This window comes from Macaca nemestrina, chromosome 5 (assembly GCF_043159975.1).
Source record: "Macaca nemestrina isolate mMacNem1 chromosome 5, mMacNem.hap1, whole genome shotgun sequence".
NCBI classification, from domain to species: Eukaryota; Metazoa; Chordata; class Mammalia; order Primates; family Cercopithecidae; genus Macaca; species Macaca nemestrina.
The window spans coordinates 49,439,204-49,458,579 of record NC_092129.1 but is presented as its reverse complement, the minus strand read 5'-3'; the positions used below and the strand labels follow the sequence as shown (position 1 = coordinate 49,458,579).

Here is a 19,376-nt window from a genome sequence, read left to right as displayed (position 1 = left end):
TCATGAACCAAATTTTTAAAACTTAGTTTTAATGTTTTATATTATAAACCTACCTTGCAACAGAAACCCTTAACAATCTGTATTCTAATTTTCATCTGCAGCATGCTATTAAACAGTATAAGTATGTTAATAATTTGACAGGCTTTAAGTCTATGTCATCTAAACTCAGCAAACAAAAAACATAACAATTCCTTTCTTGAGTTGTTGAAAGAATGAGAATATGCTGCCAATCATAAAGTTTCGTATGAAATAAAACATGTTGATACCATTATTATTTCACTCTTTTAGAAATATCACAATTTTAAAATTGCACCTCACTGCTAAAAATATAAGCAAGTTAAACATGTTTCCATAACACAACATGGAATGCACAAAGGGTTTTGATTAAAATAATATCCAGGTAATTCAGTATGTAATCTTAACCTCTGAGAATAATATTACAGAGCAGGAATATCCTACATGAGAAACTAGATCACGAAGTGCCATATTTAGACAGACTTGAGGCTCTATGGACTACTCATCTGCCCTAATATAGATTTTCTAGATCCTCTTCTCAGATCTTTCTTTTTCATTTTTATTTTTTTGGTGGGGTGGGAACAGAGTGTTGCTCTGCCTCCCAGGCTGGAGTGCAGTGGTGTGATCTGGGCTCACTGCAACCTCTACCTCCAAGTTCAAGTGATTATCCTGCCTCAGCCTCCTGAGTAGCTGGGATTACAGGCATGCACCACCACACCCAGCTAACTTTTATATTTTTAGTAGAGATGGGGTTTAACCATGTTGGCCAGGCTGGTCTCAAACTCTTAACCTCAAGTGATCAGCTGACCTTAGCCTCCCAAAGTGCTGGAATTACAGGCATGAGTCACCGCACCCAGCCCTCTTCTCAGAGCTTTCTAAACAATAAAGTGCTCTCTGGGATGGACCATCAGTCCTTCAGGAGTTCAAATCCTCTACTCCTAGATGGCCACAATTTAATAAATGCTGTCTATTACCACTTCCAAAGGGCCAAAGTGCAGCTGCTCATGAATTAAGGTACCTTCCTTGACACTTTCACTTCTCCTATGTTGAACTTCTAAAAAAAATATAATCATCTGTTAATTTGAGATGATAGTTAAAATGATCACAAATGCATGTTAATTTAGTTAGTGATCTTGAAAATGGTTACAAGGCAATCTCTAAATGAATCTAAGACTCATGACTAAAATCATTGAGTGGATAACATGGTGTTGAACCTAGAGGACTGCATTATTGCCTCCTAGAATTTGTAAACTGTTTTCATCAATTGATGGGCAGTTCTGGATAGCCAAGTTACAAGCAGGTCTATAGATTTTTTGACTTTAACAACAGAACTAATTATACTTGTCACCAAGATTAATTTTATCCTAATGCCACATTTTTACAATTTAGTCAGAAAGCATTTCTAGATGTTTACCCATATGTCTAAGGAAGCAAATTCTGTGTTTTAAGCAAATATAAAAGAATGCTGAAATAAATAACATATCTACCCAGAAACCAGCTACGAATAAAAAGATGCTAGTATTTTTTAAGAAAAGAAAAAATCAAAAATAATTCTTTCAGATTTTCATTTCAAATAAGCCAATGTTTTTATTTTGGAAGATCAGAAAACTAGGTTCAATTGTTCTCCCTCTTAACTTTAAGGAAAAGAAAATAGCCCAATGAAAGTGTTTCTAGGTTGAGTAATCATGTCAAAAAAGTAAAAGAGAAAACTGGGACCCATTTTCCTTCTTGGCTTCCCATCTATTAACCAAAATTTTGCTGGAAGGTCATCTGTTTTCCAAAAGAACAAAAAACTCCAGACATCCAACTACTTTATTATACTTGTAGGACATTTACCTTTGTAGTACTTTCCTCATTTAGCACCACTAGATAATACATGTCACATAGGTAAATGTTGAGAGCCACTTTTATACCTCAGCTACTACTACAAGACTGGAAGTCCTGTGCTGCTTCTTCAGTTACGTAATGGATTGTCATTCTGCAAGACCACATGTACCTGAAGCTTTAGAATAAACTAGGGAGGTCAGTAGGTATCATAGAGCTCCAAGTTTAAAAAATTCACATTCATTAAGACAGTCTCTTTTTCTTTTCAGACTATAAGACAATCCAAGATTTTTCTGAGTGTTCACACTCCTACAGAAGCAGCAAGGCAGTTCAAGATTTAAACATGTGCTTTCTGTATTCCTGAAATTGATTTTTTTTTCCCCCAACAGAGTGATCAATCAAAATGCCCTAGGACTAAAAAAATGTCCTCAAGATCTGACCGAGACGTTACTTCTGGACAATTTTATTTTTAAAGAATTCTCCTAGGACACGGAAACACAAATATACTAGAGGTCAGTACTGACATGAGACAGTGTTACATGATGTAGCTCACATCATATAGCAAAGTCCAGATTAAAGAGATTTTTAAGTGACTGTTTTATTAAATTTCTAAGTTTTGTTTTTACCAAACCATAGGAAAAACCTGGAACTAAACAGAATTGAATATTCATCAACTTTCTGGAGGACAAAAACTTTTTAGATCCCAAAACAGGAACCCCCAAAAAATCACTAAAGAAAAACATTGTCACCTGTGGCTAAACAAAAATTTTAAATGGTTGCATCTTAAAGGTAAAATAGTTAGAAGATAAATATCAATAAGTAATATGTTATAGCAACTATGGCAAGTGGTTAATATCTTTAAAAAGTGCTCATACATAATTTTAAAACAGTAATACTCTAGTAAACAAATTGGAAAAGGTCACTTAACATATTTCAAATAAGACAATGAGTCCTGTAAACTAGTGCTTCTCAATCCGAATTGTATATTACAATAATCTACAAATGTTTTGTGTTTTGCTTTTGTAAATGCCCACACCTAGGTCCAACCTGAGAGATTCTGATTTAACCGGTTCAGGAATTAGATTTTGGCACCATAGTTTTTTTAAAGCTCCCCAAAGTAATTCTAATGTTCACAGTTAAGAATCATATCAGTTTGAAAACTATAGATTTGAAGTATGTATCATAGTTGGCCTACCAATGTTAGTAAAGCCAGAATGAAATTAGCTTGTATAATATACATTAGTACTTTTAACAAATTTATTTATGTATTAAAAGCTTAAAACTTATTTCTATTTTGTGCCAGTAATAATTTCTGATTTCAGACCCAAAGATGAAAAAGATATGGCCTGAACTTGGAGAAGCATTAGGGAAGAAAGATACTTTAAAAAGTCACAATAAAGCAGAAAACTATAATATAATCTGACAGAAGTTAGAAATAAAAATGGAGCTGAGTCTTAAAAGATAATGCATTTTTCAGCTAACCTAAAAAGACAAAACTCACTCTAGGGAATGGGAATAAAATTAGTAAGTTCCCAGATGTGCATATGATGTGTTTAGGAAAATGTAAAGAAAACCAGCGTAGCTGTCCTACATGGAAAGTGACAGGAAATCAAAGACATAAGGAGCCAGGGGTTAGACTGAAGACTTTGTATGTTGTTATATTGACGAATCTTGCATTTAAAGCTTTTTCTGTATTTTGCAATATTTTCCTAAAGAGTTTCTTAGATGAAGGAATGACATGATCAGCCATGACTTGGGGGAGAATAACTCTGAGGAAGATACAAAGGACGTGCTAGAGTGAGAAAAAAAACAGACATAAGAATATGTCCATGGGATATAATATCATGGGAGAAAATCATAAGTCTAAATTATGGAAAGGATAGTGAAGTAAAATAAGCTAAGTCACTTTCTCATGATCATAAAACAAGCAGCTGGTAGAGTAATATCTAACTTGAGGTTCAAACCTGTATGTTGCTTCAAGCAGACCCAACGGTTTTAATGCCTACTCAGTGTGATGTGAGAAAGTATGTGAGGAACAAGAAACAGTTAACAAGGATGTTGAGGCTTCAGCCTTGAGAGAATGGCTAGTTTTTAAAGTATAGTCATGCATTGCTTAGTAACAGCAAGGACATGTTCTGAGAAATGTATCTTTAGGTCATTTCATTTTCATGCAAACATCATAGAGTGCGCTTACACAAACCTAGATGGTGCAGCCTCCTGCACACCTCTGCTATGTGGTATAGTCAATTGTTCCTAGTCTAAAACTTTACAGCACGTTATTGTACTGAATACCAGAGGCAATTTTTGAAACACAATTGGAAGTATTTATGTATCTAAACATATCTAAACATAGAAAAGGTACAGTAAAATTACAGTACCATCATTGATCTACTTAATTTCCAAAGTCATCAAACAAAAATCATTCAAGAAGGAACTACCAAAGAACAGACCCCAGGGAACAAGAGCACACTTTAAATGCAGATAGAAAGATTGCCATTTTAAAAAGAGCTGGAGCTGGGTATGGTGGCCCACACCTGTAGTCCCAGCAACTGGGGAGGCTGACACAGGAAGATCACTTGAGCCTAGGAGTTCAAGATCAGTCCGGGCAACATAGTGAGACCCCATCTTTTAAAAAAAGAAAATATAAAGAAATAAAAATGGAGCTGGTAGTGAATCTTTACTAGAATATAAATCAGATTACATCAGTTTCACAAATTTAGTTATTTTTAAACTAGAAACTTTTTTTTTGCCATAGCCAAGACCTTCACAAATAAAAGAAGGAACTGGAGGAAGCCACTTCTGAAATAGATAGATCTCTTTTAGGTTTGATACACAATCAGAAATTCAAAAGAGATGGCCAATAATAACGTTTTACATTTCTATTTTGAGTTCTGCACCATCCAAAAATATGAACACGTCTAGTAACACACACTAGAGGAGGAGATGATATTCCAGCTGGTGTGTTTTAAAGCATCTGTGATGCAGCATCACACATCTGAATGGCAAGAGTTAAGTAAGGTATTTAAATGCAACAGAGACTCTCCAGTCATAATACCTTAATTTTGTTGTATCTTGTATGCAAAAGTAATAACTGCAAACGGATCTTTTCTTTTTTATTATCTTCCATAGGTTGATGTAACATTTCTTCTCCTCTTTGTAGAACTTCCTCAATCTGGGCTCTCTCCTCATCCATCTAAATGTTTAAAAGGAAAAAAAAAAAAATGACTCAAAAGAAAAGTGCTTAAGGTCACTTCCTAGCAGCTCCTAAGGAGGAAAACCAACCTACTTCATATAGTGTAAGTCAAGATTGTTAACCTGAACGATCAAAAAATTTATATTGTTTAAAGATATTTTATATTTGAAGATAAAATATCTCAAAGAGAGTTTAGCAAACATTAGATAATACTAAGAATTATGTTTAGTTCAGAAAGTGTGTCTATTTTCTTTTTAAGTACATGAATCATGTGACTCTTACATCAACACACATCAAAAAATCACATTTGAATCTGTTTCATCATGTTTGACAGATTATATGGGTAAACATCATTGATGTAAAAATAAAATTAATAGAGAAGAAAAATGAGAACACCATGGTTTTGAAATCTCCTTGAACCAACCTTTTCATCTTCATCACTGGATTCCAAGTGTTTTTCCACAACTTTTAACATATTTTCTATGTCATTTTCTAATTTTTCCAAGTCAGAGAAAGGCACACCAGTTTCAAATGTTTCAGTGGTGACCAAACATCGGTATGATAATGGTTCCTGAGCAATTAGCAACTGTAGAAGGAAAAGAATTCTCTGAAAATAGATTTTTAATTTGACTTTCCATCACTAATCAGAGAGATGGTGTGTCAAGAGAGAAACTAGCATTTTTTTTTATTGACTTTCCTATTCAACTCAGATAACATTGGTTTCATTCATTTATATGGCAACGATTTTACCAGTTTAGACTTTTCTGAATTACCCGTTTTCTTCAAACTCTCGCCAGGGATGTGATGTAGTGTTGCAATTCATTGTGGCTGCCCAGAGTGTTGTGGCGTGGATCTGGAGACCACATGCGAGCATAGTAGGAAACTATGGCCATGATCCAGAAACCATCTTTACCATGGCTTCAGAAAGGAAGAACAGCCACCCAGCCCCCTAGGGCAGGGTCACCTCACAGAATGTCTCCCAGTTAAGTTTCCTCAGTAGAATTCCCCTTGAATTTTCATACACAAACGTCAAAGAAGTGCATATTTCTCAATGTCATCTTTTCAGATAACATCTACATAGAAAAATTTTATATTTAACTAAAACTCAATAAAACATTTTTAATAAAAGTAAATGCAGATAAATACCTTCTGAGGTTGGCTAAGTGTGGGAAAACTAGCACTCTCTCATAAAGCTCCTATTTATTACCCTCTTAATTAAATGTACAAAGCTCTTTTTTAAATTTATAAAATCAGGTAGTACTTTCCTACCTTAGGTTTAAATTGTGAAATTATCCAACTTTTAGATTTGTCATCATGTAAAACACAAAAAAATAAGTTCTGTGGTGTGTGCAGTGTGAACATATATATAGAGTATGACCATAAAATAAAGGGTTTAATATTTATCCCTAGGTTGGGAATTAGTTTAATCATTTCTTAACCAATTCAAACCTTTGATTGAGTCTTTGAAACCTTTTCTCAAATAGGTTATTTTCTTCAATACTAATTGCTTGTTTCCTCTCCTTCATATGCACAATCACAAAAAAAAATAAGGACAAATTCCATTCAAAGAAAAAGTGATCGAAAATATTTTAATTTAAAAATCGTTGGCCGGGTGCAGTGACTCACGCCTGTAATCCCAGCATTTTGGGAGGCCAAGGCAGCTAGATCACTTGAGGTCAGCAGCTCGAGACCAGCCTGGCCAAGTTGGTGAAACCCCATCTCTCCTAAAAAAAAAATACAAAAATTAGCTGGGCTTGGTGGCAGGCGCCTGTAATCCCAGCTACGTGGGAGGCTGAGGCAGGAGAATAGCTTGTGCCTAGAAGGCGGGGGTTACAGTGAGATCATGCCACTGCACTCCAGCCTGGGTGACAGAGCGAGAAAACAATAAAATTAAAATAATAAAATAAAAATTGTTTATGTATATACTGTATGACTATCATTTAGATACATACCCATAGGAAAAATGGTTTACCCTAAAAACATAATTACTCACTTTGGCACTTTTGATATGTTGGGACACCTTTTCAAAGTTCCTATTCAGCTCAGCTAACTTTGGTTCTACAAGCTCCCTGCTTGAGCTTCCACGGGCATTCATCAAAATAAGGGCTTGATCGCGGACATTTTCAACCTGGAGGTTAGCATCATCCAGCTCAGATACTAAACGCTAATTATAAGAAAACACAAAATTATCTCATGGGAAAAATCAAACCCAAACATGAGTGTGATGCTTTTACAGAATGAAAGGTAGTTTAAATAAATATCTGGGATCCCCAGTAAGAGATTTCAGCATAATCAACCAGGCAAGAGCTGTTCACATAGGGCTCATTGGAGAACACAGAGGTAAGCAACTCTCATTGGAGAATACAGAGGTAAGACTCGCTGGAGAATATAGAAGTATGTAAGACATATTGGAGAGTACAGAAGACAGACAGACTCATTGGAGAATACAAAAGTAAGTAAGGGTCACTGGAGAATACAGAAGTAAGCAGCACTCAGTGGAGAATGCAGAAGTAAGCAAGACTCATTGGCATCTTATGTGCATAGCTTTTACTCTTGTTGATTGTGCTGAAGTCTCTTACTAGTCTTTCGATTTCAATTCAAGTTTGTCTCTTATTGAGTTTGTCTCTTATTGTCTCAGTTTCTCCCATCAAAATAAATGTTAATGAATCTAACGCTTGGGAGGAATAAGAGCATAAGTAACTTAGAGCATTCCACAAGAGAAAACATGACAACAAAACATTCCACCCCAAAAGTGTTACTGATGTCTCTATGTTTGCCACCTTCACAATTTCTTCCCGTTTACTTGCTGGTTTCTTTTCAATTTCATCCAATAGAGCTTCAGCTTGATACAGCCAGGTACTTATGTGGGCCACATTTCCATCAAATATTTCTAGCTGGTTCTGATGGTTCTACAAAGGAATTAATAAAATGCTTACATAACCATATGAAATATTTAAGATGATAATCTTAAAAGAGATTTAAAAGACCTTCAAAGAGCAAACTGTATCATGAATTTAAAGAAAAGCTTTCACCTTCCTGCAGAGCTCTTCTTCAGTGAATAAATCTCATTCCTAAAAATGCACATCTATGCTGCTTAACACTTCTTAAATTTATCTGATTTAGACCTCAGCACAATAAAAAGTTGAAGTAGAATAAAAGTTGAAAGTTTTTTTTTTTCAATTTCAATGCAAGTTCATCTCTTATTACTCATTCTTATATTACAACTGATCTGATTTGCCCTCCTCAATCTTTTTTTTTTTTTTTTTTTTTTTTAAGATGGAATCTTGCTCTGTTGCCAGGCTGCAGTACAGTGGTGCAATCTGTGCAATCTCGACTCATTGCAATCTCCGCCTCCCGGGTTCAAGCGATTCTCCTGCCTCAGCCTCCTGAGTAGCTGGGACTGCAGGTGTGCACCACCACCCCCTGCTAATTTTTGTATTTTTAGTAGAGACAGGGTTTCACTATGTTGGCCAAGATAGTCTTGATCTCTTGACCTCGTGATCCACCCACCTCAGCCTCCCAAAGTGCTGGGATGACAGGTGTGCACCCGCACCTGGCCCATATTTTTTAAACACTCACTTACTGAATAATTTTTTTAAATGATGAAAATATGAATTGAAAAAAAGATGCTGTATGCTCTGCTTAAAGGACAGTGCCTTTGTCTCCTTACCTCTATATCACCAGCCCTTAATATTACATCTGGCATAGACCACAGCAAGATGTCCTGAAGCAGGACATGAAACGTGCTTGACAGAACAGATTTGAAAACAGAAGCAACAGTTAAGCAGATTATGACTGGGAAAAGCAGTTAATCTAAGGCAAGAAGTTAGAGTGTGACCGAAAAGGGTAAGGAGGCTTATGATAAAATTAACATTTAGCAATTATATGTTGTGGGATAAAAGAAACTGGAAAATGCTTAGACAGTAAAAGTTTTTACAAAGAAAGAAATTATTAATCTATAATATGAAAAATAGTTGAAAAAAGAAAATGTAGGCTGGGTATGGTGGCTCACGCCTGTAATCCAGTACTTTGGGAGGGCCCGATGGGAGGATCACTTGACCTCAGGAATTCAAGACCAGCCTGGACAACATGGTGAAACCCCATCTCTAAAAACAAATATAAAAATTAGCCAGGTGTGGTGGCGCATGCCTGTAGTCCCACCTACTCGCAAGGCTGAGGTGGAAGGATCACCTGAGCCTGGGGAGGTAGAGGTTGCAGTGACCTGTGATCATACCACTGCACTCCAGCATGGGTGACAGAGTGACAGCCAGCCTCAAAAAAAAAAAAAAAAAAAGTGAACAAATAAGAGACATAAAAATAAAAGAAAACAAACTTGCACTTGTGCCCCTGAATTTAAAATAAACATTAAAAAAAAGAAAGTGTGAACTAATAAATGATATGAGAAAATATCAACAGTGATCTGGATCCTAAGTAGGAAGAACTGATGAGCACCAGACTTGTTTACCCCTTTCAAGCAGTTAAATCAAATGTTCTAACAGCGTTAGAAAGATACTGCTTGAATGGAGAGTTTGAAAGGTATAGACAGAAGAATACAGAAATCAGGGCCATGAGAATGTGAAATAAAGCTAGTAATTAAAAATTAATATATAAAATATTTAATGAGCATATTCTATGAGCCAAGAATCTCATATTCACTATTATATTCTCTGTTAGGTATATACTTTTGTTCTCATTCTCTATATATGGAAATTTCAGCTTAGTAACATTAAGTAACTTAGCTAAGGTTAAACAGCTAATAAGTCAAGGACTGTGGATATAAATCTGTTAGAGATCAAGAGCAAAGTCCATGGCTCTTCACTGCCCTACACATCCTGATGAACTTAAATAAATATTCAAACACACAATAATGTATGCTTGTTGTCTCTATCCATTACCTAGTAATTCTATAAATTTGATAAAAGTCCTATCTCAGGTATTTCAGAATTAAAAATATATATATTTTTAATTATATATATTTTATTAGAATTTCAGAATTAAAAAATTTATATATAAATGACAATGCCTTCCTCAGCAGGGGAGGGTGGGGTGGCCATATATTCACAGTTAGTATCATAGGAACGTAAAACCACTATAAAAATTAAATGATAACTATTTCCATGAGATAATTTACAGAGTAGTGGCATAACCAAAGACTAACACATATACAATATTTAATAATTATAAATATAGCAAAATCTAAAATTGGTTGTTTTGGTTATTTAATTGGTTATTTAAGAGCACTACATGTTTAAGGCTTATAATTAATCATTGCAAAACTGTCTGAGACAGATATAATAATGTCCATTTTACAAATTAAACAATTGAGGTTTAGAGAATGTTTGAGTAACTTGACCAATGTTACTGAGCTAGTAGTGAAAAATTTTACATAGGCCATCAGATGCTAGAGCCTGTGCTCTTAACCAGTATGCCATTATTCAAACACTATAAAGATTATATATAAAAATAGCTTCTGATAGTATGAAAATTAAATACAATATGAAATCATTAAAATGAAACAAATAAGGTGCATTTACTAAAATATGAAAGTACCTCACTCCATGTAGATCATGAATATTTTAGAAACATTGTAAATTATTTCTAGTTATTACCTTTTCAAAGAAAAAACAAAACCTAGTCTAATGAAATTAATTCACAAGCAAAATATTACTGTGACACACAGTAAATAGGACTTGAAATTTAATCAAAGTTGTACTCATTTAAAAAATAACTAGAAGAGAGGAGAAGATTTCATTATTAATTTTTTCCTGAGACATACCATCAAGGTATTGCACCAATCTTCAGTCCAGGTACGAACTCGGCTCCACCCAGCGTTAAGGACGCAGAGCTTCTCTTCTAAAATAGGCTCGCTGCCCTCAATCAAGTTTTGCAGGGCAGCACTACTCTCTGTGATGGTATTTAAATCAACTTTTCTCTTTTCCAGATCCTTCAGAACATTCTAGAAAATAAAAAAAAATCAAATACTTGATCCTTCAGAATATTATAAAAGTGTATACAACCTTAAATTATTAAAAACTTTTCTGCCACATATACAAAGTAGTCCATGACTCCCTAATTTACAATGACAAAGTTTACAAAATTCCTAAACTTATTAACATAATGAGAATTTTTAAGTTCCAAATGAAAAACAAAATGTGTAATTCAGCAAATACCAATGAGTGTTAATACACTCAGCTGTGGGAAAGCAATTATTTCATTTATTTAAATATAAATCCATTTATTACATATGAATGCCAATTACCTTCATCATCACTCTAAATGTAAAGGCGCAATTTCATTTTCAGTAACTACAAGCTGGCAAAGCAGAAGGATCCTAGAACTCACAACTTAAAAAAATTCACAATGAATTTATCTCCTAGATTACCAAAGGAAACTATTGATGTGTACTATAGGTACTTACAAGGGTAATATTTTATAGCTGGCTGATTTCACATATAATATCTCAAATAAACATTACAAAAAAAATGTCATATAAGTAATTCACAAGAGAACAGCAAGTCTAAGTTTTGGTCTTACAACTGTCGTAAGTGCAAAGATAATACTCTGGATAGTATGATGATAAAGTGATTGGCACATTCATAAGTTTTACCAGGCAAAGTGTATAGTCACAGAATTGTAGAGAGAGCATGAGTTCCACAATTAAAACTGCGAAGCTCTTTCAGTCAAAAAGCATATGCATGTATCTACCCTACTGCTACTATTAATGATCATTTTTTAAATCAACATTTAAACCAATAATTTTAAGGAACTCAAGTTTATATTTATACATTAAATCACACCTTGGAAAGCATACCAATTACAAAATCACAAGTGAGTTCAGGTTTAAACATTCACTTGGCCATGTCAATTACTGGTATATTTATGAAGTAACTAAAATACTACTTTCCAAAGTTCTTCTCTAGTGGAGGGGGTGGGGGAATAAAGGATACCCAATATCCATGCTCTCAGCAATTATTAATAAGAACCTTTCATTTCTTCAGTGGGTATATACTGATTGACTAGAATAGCGTTTAAGAACTATAAAAAAAATGAACTACAAGTAATTACATCTAAATAGTAAACATCCTTTTTTATAGTAAAAAAGATTACATTGAAAATAGTGATATTTAAGTTATGGAATAAGTTATTTCCATTTCATTCAGAAATGAAAATATTATTTAAGTTTTGCATTGAAAATAATTTTACATAATCTTTAAGTGCAAATACATCAAAATGCTGTGAAATCTGCATGTTCCTTAAATCTGAAAAGACAATGATAAAAAGATGGTGGTTATGTTATTAATACATACTGATTTTTCATTTGATTAACTCTAATGAAGAGAACGTGCTGTGAATTTATGTCTTGTATATATCATCATTATTTCAACTCTGAAATAAGATTAAATGGAAACTTAAAAGCATATTATTCCAAAAGAAACAAATTTTTCATTGCTTTCAGTCTTTACCTAAAAAAGCTATGAGAATCAGCTGAAAACGAATTGAATTTATAAGTACAGGACCATGGATGTTTAAAAATTAAGTATATAAAATCAGTATCACCTATGTACCAACAATAAGCACTTGGTAAAAAAAGGAAAAGTATATTTTTACATAGCAATAAAAATAGATATGTAGGAATAAACTGTGCATACATGAATAATATTTGTAAAGAAAAAAATCAAAACATTATGTAGGAATGTGAAAGAATTTGGGAGAAAAATGAGATATGTATGTTACCAAATAGAATTAATATAACAAACATAGCAATTCTGCACTAAACAAGTGTATGAATTTAAGGCATTTCAAATCAAAATTTCCAGTAGAATTTAAGAATTTAACAATAAAAATTCTAAAGTTCATATAAGATACCTACCAAAAATGAAGCATAAAGAGAGAGAATCCATTAACTGCAGTTAAAATTTACTATAAAACATGGCTAAACACTCTAAACACTGGTACATTTCACAGGGTCAGATCAGTGGAGTAGAAAACAATGAAAGGCAACAGGAAAATAAGAATATATGAACTTAGCATGTCAAATCCGTGGGGACAAGGTTAATTATGCAACCAATAGTGCTGAGATAATTGGTTATCCTTTTGGAAAGAAGGTTAGAGCCTTACCTCATGAAATATACCATGAATTCCCTAAATTCCAGAAAGACTAATGCATTAAAGATAAAAAGATGAAACTATGAAAGAGCTAGTAGAGGAAGTAGCTGGCAAGATAGCCAAATAGGAACAGCTCCAGTCTGCAGCCCCCAGCAAGACCACCACAGAACGCAGGTGATTTCTGCATTTCCAACTGAGGTACTTGGTTCATCTCACTGGAACTGGTTAGACAGTGGGTTCAGCCCATGGAAGGTGTCACTTCATCAGGGAAGCACAAGGGGTTGGAGAACTCCCTCCCCTGGCCAAGGGAAGCCATGAGGGACTGTGCTGTGAGGGACGGTGCTATCCAGCCAAGATATTACACTTTTCCCAAGGTCTCTACAACCCACAGACCCAGAGATTCCCTCAGGTGTCTACACCACCAGGGCCCTGGGTTTCAAGCACAAAAGTGGGTGGCCGATTGGGGAGACACTGAGCTAGCTGCAGGAGTTTTTTTTTCATACCCCAGTGGCGCCTGGAACACCAGCAAGACAGAACCATTCATGCCCCAGGAAAGGAGACTGAAGCCAGGGAGCCAAGTGGTCTAGCTCAGCAGATCCCACCTCCATGGAGCCCAGCAAGCTAAGATCCAATGGCTGGAAATTCTTGCTGCCAGCACAGCAGTCTGAAGTCAACTTGGAATGCTGGAGCCTGGTGGGGAGAGGGACATCCACCATTACTGAGGCTTGAGTAGGCAGTCTTCCCCTCACAGTGTAAACAAAGCCTCCAGAAAGTTCAAACTGGGCAGAACTCACCACAGCTCAGAAAAGCTGCTGTAGCCAGACTGTCTCCCTAGATTCCTACTCTCTGGGCAGGGCATCTCTGAAAGAAGGGCAGCAGCACCAGCCAGGGCTTATAGATAAAATTCCCATTTCCCTGGGACAGAGCACCTGAGGGAAAGGGCAGCTGTGGGCACAGCTTCAGCAGACTTAAATGTTCCTGCCTGCTGGCTCTGAAGAGAGCAGAAGATCTCCCAGCATAGCACTTGAGCTCTGCTAAGGGACAGACTGCCTCCTCAAGTGGGTCCCTGACTCCTGTGCCTCCTGACTGGGAGATACTGCCCAGCAGGGGTCGACAGACACCTAATACAGGAGAGCTCCAGCTGGTATCTGGCCAGTACTCCTCTGGAATGAAGCTTCCAGATGAAGGAGCAGGGAGCAATCTTTGCTGTTCTGCAGCTTCCACTGCTGATACACAGGAAAACAGGGTCCGGAGTGGACCTCCAGCAAAGTTCAGCAGACCTGCAATGAAGGACCTGACTGTTAGAAGGAAAACTAATAAACAGAAATCAACAACATCAGCATCAACAAAAAGAATGGCCATGCAAAAACCCCATTCAAAGGTCACCAACATCAAAGATCAAAGGTAGATAAATCCACAAAGATGAGGAAAAACCAGCTCAAAAATGCTGAAAATTCCAAAAACCAGGATGCCGCTCCTTCTGCAAAGAATCAGAACTTCTTGCCAGCAAGGGAACAAAACTGGATGGAGAATGAGTTTGATGAATTGACAGAAGTAGGCTTCAGAAAGTAGGTAATAACAAACTCCTCCAAGCTAAAGGAGCATGTTCTAACCCAATGCAAAAAAGTTAAGAACCTTTATAAAAGGTTACAGAAACTGTTAACTAGAATAACCAATTTAGAGAAGAATATAAATGACCTGATGAAGCTGAAAAACACAGCATGAGAACTTTGTGAAGCATACACAAGTATCAACAGCTGAATCAATCAAGTGGGAAGAAAGGACATCAGAGATTGAAGATCAACTTAATAAAATGAAGTGTGAAGATAAGATTAGAGAAAAAAGAATGAAAATGAACAAACGAAGCCTCCAAAAAATATGAGACTATGTGAAAAGACCAAACCTACATTTGATTGGTGTACCCAAAAGTGACAAGGAGAATGGAACCAAGTTGGAAAACACACTTCAAGATATTATCCAGGAGAACTTCCCCAACCTAGCAAGATAGACCAACAATCAACTTCAGGAAATACAGAGAACACCACAAAGATACTCCTTGAGAAGAGCAACTCCAAGACACACAATCATCAGACTTACCAAAGTTGAAATGAAGGAAAAAATGTTAAGGGCAGCCAGAGAGAAAGGTCAGGTTACTCACAAAGAGAAGCCCATCAAAATCGCAGCAGATGTCTTTGCAGAAAACCTACAAGCCAGAAGAGAGTGGGGGCCGACATTCAACATTCTTAAAGAAAAGAATTTTCAACCCAGAATTTCATATCCAGCTGAACTAAGCTTCATAAGCAAAGGAGAAATAAAATCCTTTACAGACAAGCAAATGCTGAAATATTTTGTCACCACCAGGCCTGCCTCATAAGAACTCCTGAAGGAAGCGCTAAATATGGAAATGAAAAACATGTACCAGCCACTGCAAAAACATACCAAAATGTAAAGACCATGGATACTATGAAGAAACTGCATCAACTAATGGGCAAAATAACCAGCTAACATCATAATGACAGGATCAAATTCATACATAACAATATTAACCTTAAATGTAAATGGGCTAAATGCCCCAATTAAAAGACACAGAGGGGCAAACTGGTAAAGAGCCAAGACCCATCAGTGTGCTGTATTCAGGAGACCCATCTCTTGTGCAAAGATACACATAGGCTCAAAATAAAGGGATGGAGGAATATTTACCAAACAAATGGAAAGCAAAAAAAAAAAAAAAAAATGCAGGGCTTGCAATCCTAGTCTCTAATAAAACAGACTTTAAACCAACAAAGATCAAAAAAGACAAAGAAGGGCAGTACATAATGGTAAAGGGATCAGTGCAACAAGAAGAGCTATCCTAAATATATATGCACCCAATACAGGAGCACCCAGATTCATAAAGCAAGTTCTTAGAGACCTACAAAGAGACTTAGACTTCCACACAATAATAGGGGGAGACTTTAACACCCAACTGTCACTGTTAGATAGATCAGTGAGACAGGAAATTAAAAAGGATATTCAGGATTTGAACTCAGCTCTGGACCAAGTGGACCTAATAGACATCTACAGAACTCTCCACCCCAAATCAACAGAATATACATTCTTCTCAGAACCACATCACACTTATCCTAAAATTGACCACATAATTGGAAGTAAAACACTCCTCAGCAAATGCAAAAGAACAGAAATCATCACAAACAGTCTCTCAGACCACAGCACAATCAAATTAGAACTCAGGATTAAGAAACTCATTCAAAACTGCACAACTGCATGGAAACTGCACAACCTGCTCCTGAATAACTTCTGGGTAAATAACAAGATTAAGGCAAAAATAAATAAGTTCCTTGAAACCAATGGGAACAAAGACACAACATAATAGAATCTCTGGGACACAGCTAAAGCAGTGTTTAGAGGGAAATTTATAGCACTAACTGCCCACAGGAGAAAGCTAGAAAGATCTAAAATCAACACCCTAATATCACAATTAAAAGAAGTAGAGAAGCAAGAGCAAACAAATTCAAAAGCTAGCAGAAGACAAATAAGTAAGAGCAGGGCAGAACTGAAGGAGATAGAGACACAAAAAAACCCTTCAAAAAAAATCAATGAACCCAGGAGCTGGTTTTTTGAAAAGATTAACAAAATAGATAAGCCATTAGCCAAACTAATAAAGAAGAAAAGAAAGAAGAATCAAATAGACACACACACAAAAAAAGATAAAGGGGATATCACCTATGATCCCACAGAAATAAAAACTACCATCACAGAATTCTATAAGCACCTCTATACAAATGAACTAGAAAATGTAGAAGAAATGGATAAATTCCTGGACACATACACCCTCACAAGACTAAACCAGGAAGAATTTGAATCCTTGAATAGACGAACAACAAGTTCTGAAATTGAGGCAGTAACTAATAGCCTACCAACCAACAAAAGCCCAGGATCAGATGGATTCACAGCTGAATTCTACCAGAGGTACTAAGAGGAGCTGGTACCATTCCTTCTGAAACTATTCCAAACAATAGAAAAAGAGGGACTCCTCCCTGACTCATTTTATGAGGCCAGCATCAGCTTGATACCAAAACCTGGCAGAGACACCACAGAAAAACAGAAAATTTCAGGCCAGTATCCCTGATGAACATCAATGCGATAATCCTCAATAACGTACTAGCAAACCAAATCCAGCAGCATATCAAAAAGCATATCCACCACGATCAATTCGGCTTCATCTCTGGTATGCAAGGCTAGTTCAATGCAAATCAATAAACGTAATCCACATGCAAATCAATAAATGTAATCCATCACATAAGCAGAACCAATGACACAAACCACATGATTATCTCAATAGATGCAGAAAAGGCCTTCAATAAAATTCAACACCCCTTAATGCTAAAAAACACTCAGTAAACTAGGTATTGATTGAACATATCTCAAAATAATAAGAGCTATTTATGACAAACCCACAGCCAATATCATATTGAATGGGCAAAAGCTGAAAGCATTCCTTTTGAAAACCGGCACAAGACAAAGATGCCCTCTCTCACCACTCCTATTTACACAGTATTGGAAGTTCTGGCCAGGGCAATCAGGCAAGGGAAAGAAATAAAGGGTATTCAAACAGGAAGAGAAAAAGTCAAATTGTCTCGGTTTGCAGATGACATGATTGTATATTTAGAAAACCCCATTGTCTCAGCCCAAAAACTCCTTAAGTTGATAACCAATTTCAGCAAAGTCTCAGGATACAAAATCAATGTGCAAAAATCACAAGCATTCCTATATACCAATAATAGATAAACAGGAAGCCAAATCATGAGTGAACTCCCATTCACAATTGATACAAAGAGAATTATATAGCTAGGAATCCAACTTACAAGAGATGTGAAGGACCTCTTCAAGGAGAACTACAAACCACTGCTCAAAGAAATAAGAGAGGACACAAACAAATGGAAAAACATTCCATGCTAATGGATAGGAAGAATCAATATCGTGAAAATGGCCATACTGCCCAAAGTAATTTTTAGATTCAATGCTATTCTCATCAAGCTACCATCGAATTTCTTCACAGAATTAGAAACCAACTACTTTAAATTTCATATGGAACTAAAAAGAGCCCATATAGCCAAGACAATTCTAAGCAAAAAGAACAAAGCTGGAGGCATCATGCTACCTGACTTCAAACTACACTATCAGGCTACAGTAACCAAAACAGCATGGTAATGGTAACAAAACAGATATATAGACCAATGGAACAGAACAGAAGCCTCAGAAATAACACCACACATCTATAACTCACTGATCTTTGACAAACCTGACAAAAACAAGCAATGGGGAAAGGATTCCCTGCTTAATAAAGGGCGTTGGGAAAACAGGCTGGCCATAAGGAGAAAACTGAAACTGGACCCCTTCCTTACACCTTATACAAAAATTAACTCAAGATGGATTAAAGACTTAAATGGCAACACCATTCAGGACACTGGCATGGGCAAAGACTTCATGATTAAAACACCGAAAGCAAAGGCAACAAAAGCCAAAATTGACAGATAAGATCTATAAACTAAAGAGCTTTTGCAGAGCAAAAGAAAGTACCATCATAGTGAACAGGCAACCTAGAGAATGGGAGAACGTTTTCGCAATCTACCCATCTGACAAACGGCTAATATCCAGAATGTACGAGGAACTTCAACAAATTTACAAGAAAAAAACAAACAACCCCATCAAAAAGTAGGTGAAGGATATGAACAGGCACTTCTCAAAAGAAGACATTTATGTGGCCAACAAACATATGAAAAAAAGCTCATCATCACTGGTCATTAGAGAAGTGCAAATCAAAACCACAATGAGATACCATCTCATGCCAGGTAGAATGGTGATCATTAAAAAGTCAGGAAACAACAGATGCTGGAGAGGATGTGGAGAAATAGGAATGCTTTTACACTGTTGGTGGAAGTGTAAATTAGTTCAACCATTGTGGGAGACAGTGTGGTGATCCCTCAAGGATCTAGAACCAGAAATACCACTTGACCCAGAAATCCCATTACTGGGTATATACCCGAAGGATTATAAATCATTCTACTCTAAGGACATGCACACGTATGTTTATTGCAGCACTACTCACAATAGCAAAGACTTGGAACCAACACAAATGCCCATCAATGTTAGACTGGATAAAGAAAATGTGGCACATATATACCACAGGATACTATGTAGCCATTATGTAGCCATTAAAAATGTGAGTTCATGTCCT

The 19,376-nt window shown here is 36.1% G+C and overlaps 1 protein-coding gene across 8 annotated transcripts in view; it reads right to left on the bottom strand.

Annotated features, from left to right (window-relative positions):
* Positions 1-19,376, bottom strand: part of LOC105465799 (utrophin) — a 579,736-nt gene that overhangs the window by 346,211 nt on the left and 214,149 nt on the right. For all 8 annotated transcript variants that reach the window (XM_071096556.1, XM_071096557.1, XM_071096560.1 and 5 more), the window contains 5 exons: positions 10,809-10,988; positions 7,813-7,941; positions 7,026-7,196; positions 5,457-5,618; positions 4,895-5,032 (listed from right to left, as the gene is read on the bottom strand). In XM_071096556.1, coding sequence (XP_070952657.1) covers positions 4,895-5,032; positions 5,457-5,618; positions 7,026-7,196; positions 7,813-7,941; positions 10,809-10,988 — 780 coding nt within the window. The remainder of the gene's footprint in view (positions 1-4,894; positions 5,033-5,456; positions 5,619-7,025; positions 7,197-7,812; positions 7,942-10,808; positions 10,989-19,376) is intronic.